This window comes from Lichenostomus cassidix, unplaced genomic scaffold (assembly GCF_008360975.1).
Source record: "Lichenostomus cassidix isolate B80296 unplaced genomic scaffold, HeHo_3.0 HiC_scaffold_40, whole genome shotgun sequence".
Lineage (NCBI taxonomy): Eukaryota > Metazoa > Chordata > Aves > Passeriformes > Meliphagidae > Lichenostomus > Lichenostomus cassidix.
The window spans coordinates 2,077,824-2,096,198 of record NW_028147459.1 but is presented as its reverse complement, the minus strand read 5'-3'; the positions used below and the strand labels follow the sequence as shown (position 1 = coordinate 2,096,198).

The window sequence follows — 18,375 nt, the reverse complement described above, 5'->3', positions numbered from 1 at the left end:
CCTTGTCCCTTCCTTGGCCTTGTCCTGCCTCCTCTTCTTCATCCTCGTCCTGCCCCTTCCTCATCCCCTCCTCATCCTCCTCATCCTCTTCCTCATCCTTGTCGCTTCCTTGGCTTTGTCCTGCTTCCTCTTCTTCATCCTCATCCTGCCCCTTCCTCCACCCCTCCTCCTCATCCTCTTCCTCCTCCTCATCCTTGGCTTTGTTCTGCCTCCTCTTCATCATCCTTGTCCTCCCATTCCCTCCTCGTCTTCCTCATCCTTGTCCCTTCCTTGGCCTCACCCTGCGTCTTCTTCATCGTCCTCATCCTGGTCCTTCTTCCACTCCTCCTCCTCTTCCTCCTCATCCTCAGCCTTGTTCTGCCTCCTCATCATTCTCGTCCTTCCATCCCCTTCTCCTCTTCCTCATCCTTGTCTCTTCCTTGGCCTCGTCCTGCTTCCTCTTCTTCATCCTTGTCCTGCCCCTTCCTCCACTCCTCATCCTCATCCTCGGCCCTTCCTTGGCCTTGTCCTGCCTCTTCCTCATCATCCTCATCCTGGTCCTTTCTGCACCCCTCTTCTTTGTCCTCACCATCCTCATCCTGTTCCTTCTTCCACCCCTCTTCTTCTTCCTCCTCATCCTCTTCCTCATCCTCTTCCTCCTCCCACTCTCTCCCCCCAGCTGCCTTCTCTCTCTGTGCTGCTCCTGCTCACCCTCATCATCCTCTCCTTCCTCTTCACCCTCCTTCATCCTCTTCCATCTCCATCATCATCATCCTCACCTTCCTCCGCATCCTCCTTCTCCTCCTTCTCCTTCATCCTCTTTTATCTCCATCATCATCTCATGCTATCCTCCTCTGTCACCCTCTTCCATCTCCATCATCATCACCCTCACCTTCCTCCTCATCCTCCTCTATCCTTTTCCATCTCCATCATCCTCACTTTCATCTTCGTCATTATCATCCTCACCTTTCTCCTTATCCTCTTTATCCTCCTCCTTCATTCTCTTTTATCTCCATCATCATCTTCATCCTATCCTCCTCCTCCATTCTCTGCCATCTCCATCATCATCATCCTCACCTTCCTCCTCATCCTCCTCATCCATCTCCACCATCATCATCATCATCCTATCCTCCTCATCTTCCTCCTTCATTCTCTTCCATCATCATCATCACTTCCATCATCATCATCCTCCCTATCCTCCTCCTTCATCCTTTTCCATCTCCATCCTCATCCTCACCTTCCTCCTCATCCTCCTTCATCTTTCGTCTTCATCGTCATCATCCTCACCTTCCTCCTTATCCTCCTCCTTCATCCTTTTCCATTTCCATCATCCTTACCTTTCTCCTCATCCTCCTCCTCCTTCATCCTCCCTCTCCCTCCCTCCTCCTCCTCCCTCCCTCCCCCAGCTCTGGGGTCCCCCCGGCTCCCAGCCCCGGGCAGGGTCTGGGGGGTCCCGGGGAGGCTCTGGGGGTCCCCGGGGGGTCTCTGGGTGCCCTAAAGGTGCCCCAATCCCCCCAGTCGGAGGCCGGGCCTGCGGACGCTGCCCCCCGGCGCGAGGAGTCGCCCATGGACGTGGACCAGCCGTCGCCCGCGCCGCAGGACGTGGGTGAGAACCCCCCCGGGGCGGCCCAGTGTGGACCAGTGCGGCCCAGTATGGACCAGTACAGCCCAGTCACCGCCAGTATGGCCCAGTCACCAGCTAGTGACCCACCCCAGTGCTGCTGGTCACTCTCCAGTGCAGCCCAGTAATGCCCAGTGCAGCCCAGTCACCAACTAGAAACCCCCAGTGCTGCCGGTCACTCTCCAGTGCGGCCCAGTATGGACCAGTACGGCCCAGTCACCAACTAGTGACCCACCCCAGTGCTGCCAGTCACTCTCCAGTGTGGCCCAGTAACGCCCAGTGCAGCCCAGTCACCCCCAGTATGGCCCAGTCACCAACCAGTCACCCCCTAGTGCCACCCAGTCACCCCCAGTGCCACCAGCACAGCCACCCCAGTATCACTCCATGGGTGTTACCAGTTTGGGGGGGTGGATTCGGTGGGCATAGGGGGTCCTGACCAGTCTGGGGGTGGCTCTGGGGACACGGAGGGTCCTGACCAGTTCGAGGGATGGCTTTGGGGACACGGAGGGTCCTGACCAGTTCGAGGGATGGCTTTGGGGACACGGTGGCTTTGAGGGTCCTGACCAGTTTGAGGGGTGAATTTGGGGACACAGAGGGTCCTGACCAGTTCAGGGGGTGGCTTTGGGGACACAGAGGGTCCTGACAGGTTTGAGGGATGAATGTGGGGACACAGAGGGTCCTGACAGGTTTGAGGGATGAATCTGGGGACACAGAGGGTCCTGACAGGTTTGAGGGGTGGCTCTGGGGACACAGAGGGTCCTGACCATGTCCCCCCCAGGCCCCGAGGGCTCGCAGGGTGCCGACAGGGACGAGCGACCCCCCGAGCTGCCCCTGCTGAGCGAGCAGCTGTGCCTGGACGAGCTGTGGGACATGCTGGGCGAGTGCCTCAAGGAGCTCGAGGAGTCCCACGACCAGCACGCCGTGCTCGGTGCGCCCCCAAAACCCACAGGGGACCCCAAATCCCAGGCTGGGGAGGGCTGGAACCCACAGCAGGGGGCTGAAGCCTAGAGGGGTGTCTGAAGTTTATAGGGGACCCCAAGAAACCTGTATCCCAGGGTGTTCCCACCCTGTTCCAGGGTGTTCCCACCCTCATCTCGGGGTGTTCCTCCTCCCACCACTCCAGGGTGTTCCCCACCCCATCCTGGGGTGATTCCCCTTCTTGCCTCCCCATTCCAGGGTGTTTCCCCCAATCCCAATGTGTTTCCCCCATATCCTAGGCTGTTCCCCCCATATCCCAGGGTGTTTTCCCTTATCCCAGGCTGTTCTCCCCCATATCCCAGGGTGTTCCCACCCCCCATTCCGAGGTGTTCCCCCTTACTCTGGGGTGTTCCCCCCTTATCCCAGTGTGTCCCCCCCACCCCAAGCTGTCCCCCCCATTTCTGGTGTGTCCCCCTCTTATCCCAGGGTGTTCCCCCCATTTCCAGTGTGTCCTGCCCCATATCCCAAGGTGTTTTGTCTCCCCCCATATCCCAGGGTGTCCTCCCCTTACCCCAGGGTATTCCTGTCCCCCATTCTGAGGTATTCCCTCCTTATCCTAGAGTGTTTCCACCCCTATCCCAGGGTGTTCTCCCCATTCCAGACTGTTCCCCCATTTCCAAGGTGTCTCCCCCATATCCCAGGGTGTTTCCATCTCCATTCCAGGATGTTCCCCCCCCATAATCCCAGGTTGTTCCCCCCTGATCCCAATGTGTTCCCCCATATCCCAGGGTGTTTCCACTCCCTATTCCAGCATGTTCCCCCCCTTATCCCAGGGTATTTCTATCCCCCTTTCCAGGGTATTTCCACTCCCCATTCCAGGGTTTTCCCCCGATATCCCAGGGTTTTCCTCCAATCCTGAGCTGTCCCCCCACCCCATGCTGTCCCTCCATTCCCAATGTGTTCCCCTTCATCCCAGGGTGTTTCCCCCTTATCCCCGACTGTTCCCCCCTTGTCCCAGGGTGTTCCACCCCCATTCCGAGGTGTTCTTATTCTGGGGTGTCCCATCCCAATGTGTCCCCCTTATCCCAGTGTGTTCCCCTTATCCCAATGTGTTCCCCTCATCCCAGGGTGTTTCCCTGTCCTCAGACTGTTCCCCCTTATCCCAGTGTGTTCCCCCATATCCCAGGGTGTTTTGCCCTTATCCCAGACCGTTTCCCTTTATCTCAGGGTATTTCTATCCCCATTCCAGGGTGTCCCCCATATCCCAGGGTGTTTCCACTCCCTATTCCAGCATGTTCCCCCTTTGCCCCAGGGTATTTCTATCCCCATTCCAGGGTGTCCCCCATATCCCAGGGTATTCCCCAATCCCAGGGTGTCCCCCCAATCCCACCTGACCCCCTGTCCCCCCCGCTGACCCCCTGTCCCGCAGTGCTCCAGCCGGCCGTCGAGGCGTTTTTCCTGGTCCACGCCACGGAGCGCGAGAGTCGCCCGCCGGTCAGGGACACCCGGGAGAGCCAGCTGGCCCACATCAAGGACGAGCCACCCCCGCTGTCCCCTGCGCCCCTCACCCCCGCCACCCCCTCTGCCCTCGACCCCTTCTTCTCCCGGGAGCCCTCGGCCATGCACATCTCGGCCAGCCTGCCGCCCGACACCCAGAAATTCCTGCGCTTCGCCGGTGAGCCGCCAGGGGAGGGGACTGGGGTGTTGGGGAGGGGGATTGGGGGTGTTGGGGAGGGGGATTGGGGGTGCTGGAAGAGGGTTTGGAGGTGTTGGAAGAGGGTTTGGAGGTGTTGGAAGAGGGTTTGGGGGTGTTGGGAGGAGGTTTGGGGGTGTTAGGAGGGGGTTTGGGATTATTGGGAGGGGGTTTGGGGGTGTTGGGAAGAGGGTTGGAGGGTGTTGGGAGGGGGTTTGGGGTGTTTGAAGGGGTTTGGACATGTTGGGAGGGGTTTGGGATTATTGGGGAGGGGTTTGAGAGTGCTTGGGAGGGGGATTGGGGTATTTGGGGGTGCTGGGAAAGGGTTTGGGGGTGTGGGAGGGGGATTGAGGGTGTTGGGAAGGGGTTTGGGGGCATTGGAAAGGGTTTGGGGGTGTTTGAAGGGGGTTTAGAGGCATTGGGAAGGGGATTGGGAATGTTGGGGGGGGAATTGGGGTGTTTGGGGGTGCTGGGAAGGGGATTGAGGGTGTTGGGAAAGACATTTGGGGTCATTGGGAAGAGGGTTGGTGGATGGATAGAGGTTTTGGGGCTGTTGAGAGGGGTTTGGAGCTCTTTGGAGGAGGATTGGGAATGTGGGGAGGGGGCTTGGGGGTGTTGGGAGGGGGATTGGGGGTGTTGGGAAAGGGTTTGGGGATGTTTGCTGGTGTTGGGAAGAGGTTTGGGGGCATTGGGAAGGGGTTTGGGAGTGTTTGAAGGGAGTTTGGAGATGTTGGGAGGGATTTGGGGGTGTTCAGAAGGGGTTTGGGGTGTTGGGAGGGTCTTTGGGGACATTGGGGAGGGGTTTGGGTGTTTTGGGAAGGGATTTGGGGACATTGGGAAGGGATTTGGGGACACTGGGAAGGGATTTGGTGAGCAAATCCACCACACTCAAGGGGAACAAACCTCCTCTCCATCCCCTGGCCGATTCCCCAATCTCAAACCACCCCCAAAACCCCATTTTTTGCCCCCAGAAACCCACAGGACGGTGCTGAACCAAATCCTTCGCCAATCCACCACCCACCTTGCCGACGGTCCTTTCGCCGTGCTGGTCGACTACATCCGCGTGCTCGACTTCGACGTCAAGCGCAAGTGCGATTTGGGGCAATTTTGGGGCAGTTTTGGGGTGATTTTGGGAGTCTCACAAACCCTGAAACATTATTTTTTTCCCCCCCAGGTATTTCAGGCAGGAGCTGGAGCGCCTGGACGAGGGATTGCGCAAGGAGGACATGGCTGTGCACGTGCGGCGCGACCACGTCTTCGAGGATTCCTACCGAGAGCTGCACCGCAAATCCCCCGAGGAGATGAAGAACCGCCTGTGAGAGCCCTGGAGACCCCGAAATATCCATGGGATTCCCTGAAATATCCCTGGGAGACTCCAAAATACCCTGGGATACCCTGAAATATCACTCGGGTGCCCTGAAGTATCACTGGGATAGCCTGAAATGTCCCTGAGGCACCCCAAAATATCCCAGGGATTCCCTGAAATATCCTGGGATTCCCTGAAATATCCATGGGATAGCCTGAAATGTCCCTGGGATACCCTGAATTATTCCTGGACACCCTGAAATATCCCCGGGAGACCTCAAAATACTCCTGGGATACCTTGAAATATTCCTGGGAGTCCCTGAAATAGCCCTGAGGTGCTCTGAAATATCACTGGGAGACCCCGAAATGTCACTGGGATTCCATGAATTATTCCTGGACACCCTGAAATATTCCTGGGATAGCCTGAAATATCCTTGGGGTACCCAGAACACTCCCTGGGAACCCAAACCAACCCTGGGACACCCCAAAATACTCCTGGGACCACCTCAAATCCCTGCCCCAGCTCCCCTAAAACACCCTCCCAGCCCCTCCAGCCACCTCTAAACCCCACAACTCCACCCTAATCCCCTCAACCACCCCCATATCCCCTCTAAACGCCCTCAACTCCACCCCAAAACACCTTCCCGCCCCTCCAAACCCCCAACTCCACCCCAAAACTGCCCTGAGCTACCCAAAAACACTTCTCCAGCCACCCCATATCCCCTCCAAACCCCCCAACTTCACCCCAAATGCCCAAACTCCACCCCAAATCCCCAACCACCCCCATATCCCTCTAAACCCCCCAACCCCCGAGCTTCCTAAAATACCCTCCCAACCCCTCCAGCCCTCCAAACCCCCAACTACACCCCAAATCCTCGCTAACCACCCCGTAATCTTTAAACTCCCCCGAGCTCCTTCTAAAACACTCTCCCAGCCCTCCAACCACCCCATATCCCCTCCAAACCCCCCAAACTCCACCCCAAAACACCCCCATATCCCCTCCAACCCCCAAACCCCACCCCTAACCCTCCCTCCACCCCACAGCTACATCGTTTTCGAGGGCGAGGAGGGGCAGGACGCGGGCGGCTTGCTGCGGGAGTGGTACATGATCATCTCCCGCGAGATGTTCAACCCCATGTACGCGCTGTTCCGCACGTCCCCCGGCGACCGCGTCACCTACACCATCAACCCCTCGTCCCACTGCAACCCCAACCACCTGAGCTACTTCAAGTTCGTGGGCAGGATCGTGGCCAAGGCCGTGTACGACAACCGCCTGCTCGAGTGCTACTTCACCCGCTCCTTCTACAAGCACATCCTGGGCAAATCCGTGCGGTGAGAGAGAGCTGGGGCGGTTTGTGGGGTGCTGGAGCTCATATTTGGGGTGCTGGAGCCATTTGTGGGGTGCTGGAGCTCATATTTGGGGTGCTGGAGCTGTTTGTGGGGTGCTGGAGCTCATATTTGGAGTGCTGGAGCTCATATGTGGGATGCTGGAGCTGTTTGTGGGGTGTGGAACTATATTTATGGGGTGCTGGATCCCCTTCTTGGGGTGTGGGACTCCTTCTACAAGCACATCCTGGGCAAATCCGTGCGGTGAGACACGGCTGGGGCTGTTTGTGGGGTGCTGGAGCTGTTTGTGGGGTGCTGGAGCTCATATTTGGGGTGCTAGAGCTGTTTGTGGGGTGTGGAACTATATTTATGGGGTGCTGGATCCCCTTCTTGGGGTGTGGGACTCCTTCTACAAGCACATCCTGGGCAAATCCGTGCGGTGAGAGAGAGCTGGGGCGGTTTGTGGGGTGCTGGAGCTCATATTTGGGGTGCTGGATGCCCTTATTGAGGTGTCAGACCACATTTATGGGGTGTGGGACTCCTTCTACAAGCACATCCTGGGCAAATCTGTGCGGTGAGACGCAGCTGGGGCGGTTTGTGGGGTGGTTTGTGGGGTGCTGGAGCTGTTTGTGGGGTGCTGGAGCTCATATTTGGGGTGCTGGAGCCATTTGTGGGGTGTGGAACTACATTTATGGGGCGCTGGATCCCCTTCTTGGGGTGTGGGACTCCTTCTACAAGCACATCCTGGGCAAATCTGTGCGGTGAGACACGGCTGGAGCTGTTTGTGGGGTGCTGGAGCTCATAATTGGGGTGCTGGAGCTGTTTGTGGGGTGTGGGAGTTTGTGGGATGCTGGACCTCCTTCAGGGGGTGTCAAACCTCATTTGTGGGGTGCCAGACCCATTTATGGGGTATGGGATCATGTTCGTGGGGTGTGTGACCACTTTCAAGTGGTGCTGGATTCCCTTCAAGGGGTGCTGGACCCATTTATGGGGTGCTAGATCCTCTTCTGAGGGGTGTGGGACCACATTTGTGGGGTGTGGGACTTCCTCTGCAGGCACATCCTGGGTAAATCCATGCAGTGAGACTGGGGTGGGGTGGTTTGTGGGGTGCTAGAGCTGTTTATGGGGTGCTAGAGCTGTTTGTGGGGTGTGGGAACACTTCTAAGTGGTACTGGATCCCCTTCTAGGGGTGCTGGACCCGTTTATTGGTGTGCAGAACTACATTTATGGGGTTCTGGATCCATTTATGGGGGGTGCTGGGCTCTTGCTTGTGGTGTGGATCTGCATTTATGGGCTGTGGAACCGTATTCATGGGGTCTGACCCCATTTTCAGGGCGCTACCCATCCTTTGTGGGGTTTTTTCGGGGTTTTGATCCCATTTTCGGGGTTCTAACCCAGCTTTTTGCAGGTCTGACCCTGTCTTTTGGAGATCTGACCACGTGTTTTGGGGTTCTGACCCTGTGTTTTGGGGTTCTGACCCATTTTTGGGGCACTGCCTGTCCCATCACAGGGTGTTTTTGGGGTTCTGACCCCATTTTTTGGGGTTCTGACCCCATTTTTTGGGTGGTGACCCCATTTTTTGGTGTTCTGACCCCGATTTTTGGTGTTCTGACCCATTTTGGGGCGCTGTCCCTGTCCCCCCGCAGGTACACGGACATGGAGAGCGAGGACTATCACTTCTACCAGGGCCTGGTGTACCTCCTGGAGAACGATGTGTCCACGCTGGGCTACGACCTCACCTTCAGCACCGAGGTGGGGACACCAGAGACACCCCAGGACACCCCTGGGGCACCTCCAGGGCCCTCTGAGGTCACAGGGACACCTCCAGGACACCCCCAGGACACCCCAGGACACCCCAGAGACCCCCCAGGACACCCCGAGGTCACAGGGACATCCCTGGGGCACCCCGAGGGCACAGGGACACCACCAGGACCCCCCCGGGGCACAGGGACACCCCAAAACCAGCATTTGGGGCCCTTCAGCTCCCTACAGCTGCCCCTGGAGGGTCCCATGTCCCCCTGGTTTGGGGTGTCCCAGGTGTCACCTGGGGACTGCAGGGGTGTCCCCTCTGTGCTTGGGGTGTCCCAGGGGTGTTCCCTCTCCTTCAGGGATGTCCCTCTGGTTTGGGGTGTCCCCATGTCCCAGGGTGTCACCAGGGACTTCAGGGGTGTCCCCTCTGTCCCTGGGGTGTCCCCTCACACCCTGCAGTGTCACCTCACCCCAGGGGTGACACCTTCCCATCTCCGTTCTGCCACCCAGTGACCCCCCCAGGAATTTGGGGTGTTTGAGGTTCAGGGATGTTCTCCCCATACCCTGCTGACCCCCAGGTGCAGAAATTTGGGATTTTTGGGGTTCAAGACATCCTCCCCATGCCCTCTGTGCCCCCCAGGTGCAGGAATTTGGGGTTTTGGGGTTCAGTATGACCCCCATGCCCCACAGATGTAGGAATTTAGGTGTTTGAGGCTCAGGAATGACCCCCATGCCCCCCTGTGTCCCCCAAGTGCAGAAATTTGGGATTTTTGGGTTTCACGATGACCCCCATGCCCCCCCTGTGCCCCCCAGGTTCAGGAATTTGGGGTTTTGGGGTTCAGGATGTCCTCCCTGTGCCCCCAAGTGCAGAAATTTGGGGGTTTTGGGGTTCAGGATGTCCCCCAGATGCAGGAATTTGGGGGTTTTGGGGTTCAGGATGTCCTCCCTGTGCCCCCCAGATGTAGGAATTCGGGATTTTTGGGGTTCAGGATGTCCCCCCTGTTTCCCCCAGGTCCAGGAGTTCGGGGTGTGCGAGGTGAGGGACCTGAAGCCCAACGGGGCAAACGTCCTGGTGACAGAGGAGAACAAGAAGGAATATGTGCACCTCGTGTGCCAAATGCGCATGACAGGTGAGCTCTGGGCTTTGGGGTCTCCCCGGGGTTTGGGGTCTGCAGGAATCACCTGGTGGCTTTGGGATGGGAGAAATATGGAGCAGAAAAGGGGGAAAAAAAGGGAATTTAGCTCAGTTTTGTCAGGATCAGCTTAAAGGGGAAAAGGGAATTTACCTTGGTTTGAATAGGATCAGCATAAAGGGAAAAAGGGAATTTTCCTCGGGTTTAATAGGATCTGCAGTGAAGGAAAAAGGATGTTTAGCTCGGGTTTAATAGGATCTGCATAAGCTAGTAATTTAAACTAGAAAAAATCCCAACTAAGTTAAATATCATAAATTTCAGACTAGAGAAAATCCCAAACTAAGCTAAATATCATAAGTTTCAGACTACAAAACTCCCAAACTAAGCAAAATATCTGACTAGAGAAAATCCCAAACTAAGCTAAGTACCAGACTTCAAAAAATCCCAAACTAAGCTAAATATCAGACTAGAAAAATTACAAGCATTAATTACAAAAATTACAAGGCTGAGGTACAAAGAGTGTGTAAAGGGTGTAAGGAGAGGGAAAGGAAAACTGTATTAAAAGGGTATAAAAATGCATTAAAAGGGTATAAAAATGTATTTAAAAGGTTTAAAAATGTACAAAAAAAGATACAAAAATGTATAAAAAGTATAAAAATGTACAAAAATTGTATAAAAATGTATAAAAAGGGTATAAAAATGTACCAAATACGTCTGTAAATGTACAAAAAACACATGTAAATGTACAAAAAGAGCTATAAAAACATACAAAAAGGATATAAAAACCCCAAAAACGATCGGGCATCTCCCCAAATCCCGCAGGCGCCATCCGGAAGCAGCTGGCGGCGTTCCTGGAAGGATTTTACGAAATCATCCCCAAGCGCCTCATCTCCATCTTCACGGAGCAGGAGCTGGAGCTGCTCATCTCGGGGCTGCCCACCATCGACATCGACGACCTCAAGGCCAACACTGAGTACCACAAATACCAGGGCAACTCCATCCAGGTGAGCATGGACACCGTTTTGGGGGGAAATCCGGGGAATTCAGAAGGGATTCTGGGGGAATTCTGGGAGGATTTCCAGGAGGATTCCAGGAAGATTCTGGGAGGATTTCCAGGAGGATTTCGGGAGGAATTATGGGGAAATCCAGGAGGATTCCTGGGGGATTCCATTCCAGAGGGATTACAGTAGGATTCCAGGAAAATTCCAGAGGGATTCCAAGAGGATTCCAGAGAGATTCTAGGGGAATTCCAGGAGGATTCTGCAGGGATTCCGGGGGCATTTCAGGAGGGTTACAGGAGGATTCCACTGGAATTCCAAAGGGCTTCTGGGAGGATTCTGAGGGGATTCCAGGAGAAATCCATTGGGATTCGGGGGGATTCCAGGAGGATTCCAGAGGGATTCTGGAACCATTCTGAGAGGGATTCCTAGGGCATCCTACAGGGATTCGGGGGGGATTTGGGGATGATTCCAAGGGGATTCCATGGGGAATTCTCAGAGGATTCCGGGAGGATTCCTGGGAGGTTCCCTTCCATAGGGATTCTGGGAGGATTCCACTGAGATTCCAGGGGGATTTCTGGGAGGATTCCAGAGGGATTCCGAGGGGATTCAAGGAGGATTCCGCAGGGATTCTAGGGGAATTCCAGGAGGATTCTGGGAGGATTTCCAGGAGGATTCCAGGGAGGATTGCAGAGGGATTTCCAAGAGGATTCTACGAGGATTCCAGGGGGATTCCTGGGGGATCCTGTGGGGATTCCAGAGGGATTCTGGGAGTATTCCAGGGGAATTCCAGAAGGATTCTTGGGGGAATCAGGGCGGATTTAGGGATGATTCCAAGGGAATTCCAGGAGGATCCCACAGGGATTGCAGGATAATTCCGGCTCTGACCTCCTTTCCCACGGCAGATCCAGTGGTTCTGGCGCGCCCTGCGCTCCTTCGACCAGGCTGACCGCGCCAAGTTCCTGCAGTTTGTCACTGGAACCTCCAAGGTGCCACTGCAGGGGTTCGCCGCCCTCGAGGGCATGAATGGCATCCAGAAATTCCAGATCCACCGGGACGACCGGTCCACAGACCGGCTGCCCTCGGCACACACCTGGTGAGGGGACACGGGGGGGGACACTGGGGGGACAGGAGCACACTGGGGGGACATCAACGACCTGACCCTGGCAGTGGGGACATTCGGGGGGACACGGCAGGGACATGGGAAGGACATGAGAGGGACATGGGGTGACACTGACCACTGGCACACATCTGGTGAGGGGACACAGGGACACTGCAGGGACACAGGAGGGACACAGGGACATGGGGGGACATTGACCATCTGCCCCTGGCACACACCTTGTGAGGGGACATGGGGGATGGGGTTGACACAGGAGGGGACAGCAGGGTGGGGGGATAGTGGGACGCAGGAGGGACAGGGGGACATATGGGGACACAGGAGGGATATGGGGGGACACCAGCCACCTGCTATTGACACTCAGCTTGTGAGGGAACAGGGGGACATGGGAATGGGGGGGACACAGGAGGGGACACCAGGGTGGGGGGTAAGGGGACACAGGAGGGACATGGGGGGACATCAACCACCTGCTCCTTGCACACACCTTGTGAGGGGACAGGGGGACACAGGGACATGGGGAGGACACAGGAGGGACAAGGGGCTATGGCGTGGACATGGAGGGACAGGGTGACACGGGGGACACAGGAGGGACAGGGGGACATGGGCAGACATCGACCACCTGCTTCTGGCACACACCTTGTGAGGGGACATAAGGACATGGGAGTGGGGGGGGGACACAGGAGGGACAGCAGGGTAGGGGGACATGGGGGGACACCAGAGACATCAGGGGGCACACAGCCTCCTCTGCCCACACCCGGGATGGGGACACGAGGGCTGGGAGGTGACACCAGGAGGACATGGATGGGAACAGGGTCACACACACAGGTGAGGTGGCACTGGGGGCAGGTGGGGACAATCCCTGGGGTCAGGTGGGGACACTGGGGTGGGGACAGACCCCAGAGCAGGACTCGGGATGGGATAGGGACACAGGGAGGGGGGCAGGAACGTGGCGATACTGGGACGTGGCACTGGGGACAGTGTCCCTCAGGGGGGTGACAGTGACACCGCTGTGTCCCCAGCTTCAACCAGCTGGACCTGCCGGCCTACGAGAGCTACGAGAAGCTGCGGCACATGCTGCTCCTGGCCATCCAGGAGTGCTCCGAGGGCTTCGGGCTGGCCTAGGGGGGCCCCCCGACCCCCCCGCAGGGGCTCTATAAATATATATATATTTTTTGGTTCCGTTGGCTTTTTTTGGTTTGTTTTGGTTTTTTTTCGGGGTTTTTTTTTTTGGTTTTGTTTTTTTTTTTTTTTCCTCCGGTCCCAGTTTGGGGGGGAATTTTTGCTCTGTTGGAGGGTGGGGGGGTTTCCCTCCTCCCCCCCTCCCTCACCCCTCCCCCCGTGCTGGGGGCTTGGGGGGGGCGGGGATGGTGAAAGGGGGGAGCCCCTGAAATTATAAATAAGAAGTTCAGCCCCCTCTCTCCCCCCACCTCAAAACTGAGAGAAAAAAGTTAAAAAAAAAAAAAAGAAAAAAAAAAAGGAATAAAAAAGTGCACTCTTGGTAAGGGCAGTCCCGGTCGTTCTTGGGGGGCGGGGCGGGGCCGCCGCCATCTTGGGTGTGGCAAGAAGAGAGGGTGATAGTGTGGTCGCCATCTTGGGTGTGGCAGAGGATCTGACCACATGGTGACAGCCATCTTGGGGGTGGCCGTGCCACTGTCACGGCCATGCTGAGTGTGGCACGTTGGCCACAGCGGGGGGGACGTGTGCCCTATGGCGCCATTTTGGGTGTGGCATGGGGGGGCTGATCACAGTGAGGCCGCCATATTGAGTGTTGTATTTAAATACTCTGTTCGCCATCTTGAGTGTGGCTGTGCGTGGCTTGGCCGCCATGCTTGGTGTGGCTGTTGTGGTTGCGTGATTGATTCCCCTGCGCCGGAAGTGACGCCTCAGATAGGCGCCAGAGACCCCCGGCAGCGTGCGGGGACCGCAGGCATGACCCGCTCCCGTGAGTCCGGGCGAGCACCGGGGGGACTCGGGGGGTTCCGTGCGCCCCCCGCCCCCCGAGCTCACCCCGCCGCTCCCCGCAGGGCGACAGGTGGAGGCGGCGCGGAAGAAGCGCGGCCAGGTGAGCGGGGAGCACCGGCCGGGTTTGGGGGGTGACACTCACTCACACCCGTGTGACCCTCCGGTGACCCTCCGGTAACCCTCCGGTGTGTTTCCCCCCGCCTCGCCCAGGCCCGACGCGCCCGCGCCGCGGTCAAGAAGGACCCGGGGGTGCCGCAGCTCGGCCGCTTCGCCGCCCACGTCCAGCAGCAGAACGAGACGCGGCAGAAACGGGTAAAGAACCGGAGCGTTTGGGGTGTGACCCGGCAGGATTTTGGGGTGTTCCCCCACTGACTCCCCGCGTGTCCCGCAGGCGCTGGAGGCGCAGCAGCGGCGGGAGGGAGCGCGGGGAGCGGCCGTGGGGCAGCGCCGGGGACTGGACGCTCTCCAGGCGGATGCTCTGCGGCGACAGCGACAATTCCAGAGCCAGGTGGGGCTGGGAACACCCGGGGGCTCCATGTGGAGTGGGGGGCTTCCTAAAAAAGGGTTCCCCTGAGAGCTGGGGGCATCCCTGGAGGACAAGGGGCTCCCAGAGGATGGAGTGTTCCCCAAACACAGGTGTGGGATTCCCCAGAAAGTTCCCTGGAGAAGGAGGGTCTCCCCAGGAATCAAGGGGGTCTCCCCATGGGGGATCCCCATAACACAGGTGCCCCCAGGAGAAGGAAGAAGAGGAGGAAGAGCCCCCCCAGGCCCCCCAGGATGAGGCATCGCTGCGACAGTTCGGGCGGGAGCTGCGCAAGGTCAGTTTTTTGGGGGTCGGGGGGATTTTTGGGGGGTCTCTCCCCACCTGAACCCCGTTTCTGGCAGGTGCTGACAGCGTCTGACGTGCTGCTGGAGGTGCTGGACGCCCGAGACCCCCAGGGCTGCCGCAGCCCCCGGCTCGAGGGGGCCCTGCGGCCTCACCAGCGCCTCGTGCTTGTCCTCAACAAGATCGGTGAGGGGTGGGCTGGATCTGGGGAGGGGTCCCGGTGCTCCCCTGTCCCCGCAGCCCTGGGGACACCCCCGTGTCTCCCCCCACCCAGACCTGGTGCCGCGGGACGTGGTGGCCGCGTGGCTGAAGCACCTCCGGGCTGAGTTCCCCACCGTGGCCTTCAAGGCTTGCACGCAGCAGCAGAGCCGAAATCTGGTGGGTCCTGCGGGGCTGGGGGGATGGTGGAGTGGGGGTGAGGGGCTCCCCCTGAGCCCCCCGTGCCTCCACAGAAGCAGAGCCGGGTCCCAGCGGCCACAGCCCCCGAGGAGCTGCTGGCAGGGGGGGCTTGTGTGGGCGCGGAGAGTCTGCTGCACATCCTGAGCAACTACGGCCGTTGCGGAGGAGCCAAAACCTCCATCACCGTGGGGGTCGTGGGTGAGTGGGGCTGGGGGCTTGAGAGGGGGATTGGGGGGCTGGGGGCTTGAGGGGAGGGTGTAGGGGGGCTGGGGGTGAGGGGAGAGCGAGTAGGGGTAGATTTTGGGGGTTTTCCTGACCTCTCCCATTCCCCAGGGTACCCCAACGTGGGGAAGAGCAGCCTCATCAACAGCCTCAAGCGCAGCCGCGCCTGCGGGGTGGGGGCAACGCCCGGCGTCACCAGGTGAGCCCCACCTGGGGGTCACCATGCCCACGGTGTGGGAGGGGTCTGTGCTGACTCCACCCCTGGGTGGGAGGAGCCTGCAGTGTTCCTACACCTGGTTTTCCCTGGGTGGGTGTGGTCTGAAGTGGCCACACCCCCAGAGAGGAGGGGTTTGATGTTATGCCACTCCTGCATGGGGAGGGTTGTGGGCAGACCCTGTCCAGGTGTGTAGGTGTGGCATGGGGAGCGCTGCCCAGGGGTGGGTGTGGCATGCAGCCCCTGTCCCCAGGGGTGGGTGTGGCATGCAGACCCTGTCCCTAGGTGTGGTGTGGCATTCAGACCCTGCCCAGGTGTGGGTGTGACATGCAGCCCTTGTCCCCAGGTGTGGGTGTGGCATGCAGCCCCTGTTCCCAGGTGTGTGACATGCAGCCCCTGTCCCCCTGTCCCCAGGTGCCTGCAGGCCGTCCAGCTGGACCGGCACATCCGGCTGCTGGACTGTCCTGGTGTCGTGCTGGACTCTGGAGACCCCCCAGCTGCAGCCCCCCTCAGGGGGGCTCTGGCCCCACAGCGCCTGCGGGACCCCCTGACCCCTGCCTGCGCCATCCTGCGCCGCTGCCCCCCCGAGCAGGTGCGTGGGGACCCCCTTGGGCTGTTGGGGACCCCCTTGGGGGGGGCTGAGGATGTGTGAGACCCTCATCACCATGGCAATGAAGGAACCCCATTTTTCTAGCTGATTTAGTAGATTTAATGCTCAGCTCCCAGAGGAGATTTAGTGAACCCCAAAATCTGGATAATCGGGGGGGTTCAATATTCGGGGTGCACCCCCTGTCACCATAACAATGGGGATAGCAGGTCATTTCCGGGGGAAGAGCCCCACTTTGGCCATTTTCACCCCATTCTGGCCGCAGAGAGGGTGACAAGGTGGCATTACCCTACATGTCCATCCCCCCCAAAACCCCTGTGTGTCCCCCACAGCTGAGTGACCAGTACGGGGTCCCCCCCTGCGCTGACCCCCTGCAGTTCCTGGCCCACCTGGCCCGGCGGCAGGGCCGGCTCAGACCCGGGGGGCTACCGGACGCCCACGCCGCCGCCGTGGCCCTGCTGCGCGACTGGACCAGGTGAGTGAGGCTGGGGACACTTCGGGGGGACCCTCCCCACACCCTGACCCCCTTTTTGGGTGGGTGGAGGGGTTTTCCCACCCTCTATCCCTTTTTCAGAGGGGGCTGGGGAGGGTCTCCATACACCTTGCTTCCCTTTTTTGTGAATAGAAGAGGTTTTTACACAACCCAACACCATTTTTTGTAGACAGAAGAGGTCTTTCCACACCCTGTGACCTCTTTTTGGGCACAGGACGTGTCTTTCCACATTCTCTTACACCACTTCGAGGTGACTATAGGGTCTCCCCATGCCCTGATCCATTTTTTGGGGCTGGAGGAGTCTTTGCACGCTTTCTGAGCGCCTTGTTGTGGACCAGGGGGATCTTTCCATACCCTGTGAGCTTTTTTGGGGGCCTGTGGGGTCTCCCCCACACCCTGACTCCCCTTTTTCAGGGTCTGGAGGTGCTTTTTCACACCCTGTGATCCCTTGATGGGGAGCTGCTGGGGGTCTCTCCACTCTCTCTGACCCCTTCTTGGGGGCTGTGTGGTCTCCCCACACCCTGACCCCTGCTTTTTGGGCAGGAGGGGTCTTTCCACACCCTGTGACCTCATTTGGGGGGTCTCTCCACACCCTAACCCCCTTTTTCCTGCAGCGGGAAGATCTCATACTACACCCACCCCCCCAAATCGCAGGGGGTTCACCTCGAGGCCCAAATCCTGCCAGCACTGGGGCCAGCACTGGACCTGGAGGCTCTAGAAAAGGGTGATGCCGAGGCACTGGCAGGTGAGCAGCACCTGAACCCCACTCCCCACACCCCTCAAATCTCAACTGGACCCCCCAAATCTCACCTGCTTCCCCCACAGCTATCCCAGTGACGGTGACAGGCCTCGCACTGTCCCCAAGCAATCCTGAGGAGGAGGAAGGAGAAGCCATGGAGGATGACAGCAGCAATCTGGAGGTGAGAAGGGATTTACTGAGGTTTGGGGATTTTCTGGGGGGCAGTGGGTTAATGTTTGCCCCCCTCTCCCCAGCTTGGCACAATGACAGTGGAGCTGAAGCCCCGGGTGAAGTCGGGGGGCACCGGGGGGGAGTTGGTGCCCAGAGCCCCAAATCTGGAGGAGGTGGCTGCGCTCCCCCCTCTGCTCCAGGGCCAGGGCCTGCGGGCAGCTGCAAAAAGGAGGAAAAAGCTTCAAAAAAGATCAGGTGAGTGAAGAAACCCCCTTTTCCTGACTCTGCCAAACCTCCCTAAGCCACTCCCCAAAATTCCTGATCACCCCCATCCTGCAGAGAAAATCGCCACGAAGTTGTCCGAGACGCTGGAGGCAGCCATGCAGTTCTGATGCATCTGCAAGTGGAATAAAAGTACTATTTTTAAGTGAGAAACAGTTTTAAAAAGCCCTTTTTGAGTACTTGGGGTCTCAAGCAGGAGGTTGGAATGTGGAGGTTTTTGGGAAGTCTCACCCCGTATCTCACAGCTGGGTGGGTGAGTGGGGATATAAAACCCCCTACATTTGAGAGATCCTTGTTTTTCCAGCAGATTTAGTGCTCAGCTGCTTAGTGAACCCCAAAATTGGGGTCCAAGTGGGGCTCAAGATCAGGGTGTGAATCCCCATTATTTGGGGCATTCCCTCTCTACCTCCACAATCTCCTCAATCCCTATAGCAGCCACTGCCCCACTTTGACACTAAATGAGCCCCCTAACCCTCCAGAGCACCCCAAAAGCCACCTTGGACATCCCACACACTCCCTGAGATCCCATAACTCCCCAAAACCCCCTCGTACACCCCCCAAAAAACACAGGGTGCCTCCCCGAACCATCCGCCTTACCCTTCATGGCACTCTCAGCTGTAC

The 18,375-nt window shown here is 58.2% G+C and overlaps 2 protein-coding genes across 2 annotated transcripts in view; both read left to right on the top strand.

Moving 5' to 3' along the window:
- The window catches only part of HUWE1 (HECT, UBA and WWE domain containing E3 ubiquitin protein ligase 1), a 109,384-nt gene extending 96,366 nt beyond the window's left edge, over nucleotides 1-13,018 (top strand). The window contains exons 73-83 of the mRNA XM_085046277.1: nucleotides 1,498-1,585; nucleotides 2,379-2,528; nucleotides 3,948-4,193; nucleotides 5,183-5,300; nucleotides 5,386-5,526; nucleotides 6,561-6,848; nucleotides 8,489-8,594; nucleotides 9,604-9,721; nucleotides 10,547-10,728; nucleotides 11,628-11,818; nucleotides 12,859-13,018. Coding sequence (XP_084902403.1) covers nucleotides 1,498-1,585; nucleotides 2,379-2,528; nucleotides 3,948-4,193; nucleotides 5,183-5,300; nucleotides 5,386-5,526; nucleotides 6,561-6,848; nucleotides 8,489-8,594; nucleotides 9,604-9,721; nucleotides 10,547-10,728; nucleotides 11,628-11,818; nucleotides 12,859-12,961 — 1,731 coding nt within the window. The 3' untranslated portion in view covers nucleotides 12,962-13,018. The remainder of the gene's footprint in view (nucleotides 1-1,497; nucleotides 1,586-2,378; nucleotides 2,529-3,947; nucleotides 4,194-5,182; nucleotides 5,301-5,385; nucleotides 5,527-6,560; nucleotides 6,849-8,488; nucleotides 8,595-9,603; nucleotides 9,722-10,546; nucleotides 10,729-11,627; nucleotides 11,819-12,858) is intronic.
- Nucleotides 13,019-13,654: 636 nt separating this feature from the next.
- On the top strand, nucleotides 13,655-17,907 carry GNL3L (G protein nucleolar 3 like). Its single transcript, XM_085046446.1, has 15 exons — nucleotides 13,655-13,781; nucleotides 13,864-13,901; nucleotides 14,012-14,113; nucleotides 14,193-14,309; nucleotides 14,536-14,619; nucleotides 14,687-14,813; nucleotides 14,902-15,005; nucleotides 15,080-15,224; nucleotides 15,360-15,447; nucleotides 15,877-16,054; nucleotides 16,402-16,544; nucleotides 17,177-17,307; nucleotides 17,388-17,482; nucleotides 17,556-17,727; nucleotides 17,812-17,907. The coding sequence occupies exons 1-15, from the start codon at nucleotides 13,769-13,771 to the stop codon at nucleotides 17,862-17,864; spliced, it is 1,590 nt and encodes a 529-aa protein (XP_084902572.1). The 5' UTR covers nucleotides 13,655-13,768; the 3' UTR covers nucleotides 17,865-17,907.
- The last annotated feature ends 468 nt before the right edge of the window (nucleotides 17,908-18,375 follow it).

Excerpts from the sequence above, each read along its gene's own strand:
- GNL3L (XM_085046446.1), top strand. Across the intron at positions 14,114-14,192 it reads ACGAGACGCGGCAGAAACGG|GCGCTGGAGGCGCAGCAGCG; the intron begins GTAAAGAACCGG and ends CGTGTCCCGCAG. Across the intron at positions 15,006-15,079 it reads AGCAGCAGAGCCGAAATCTG|AAGCAGAGCCGGGTCCCAGC; the intron begins GTGGGTCCTGCG and ends GTGCCTCCACAG.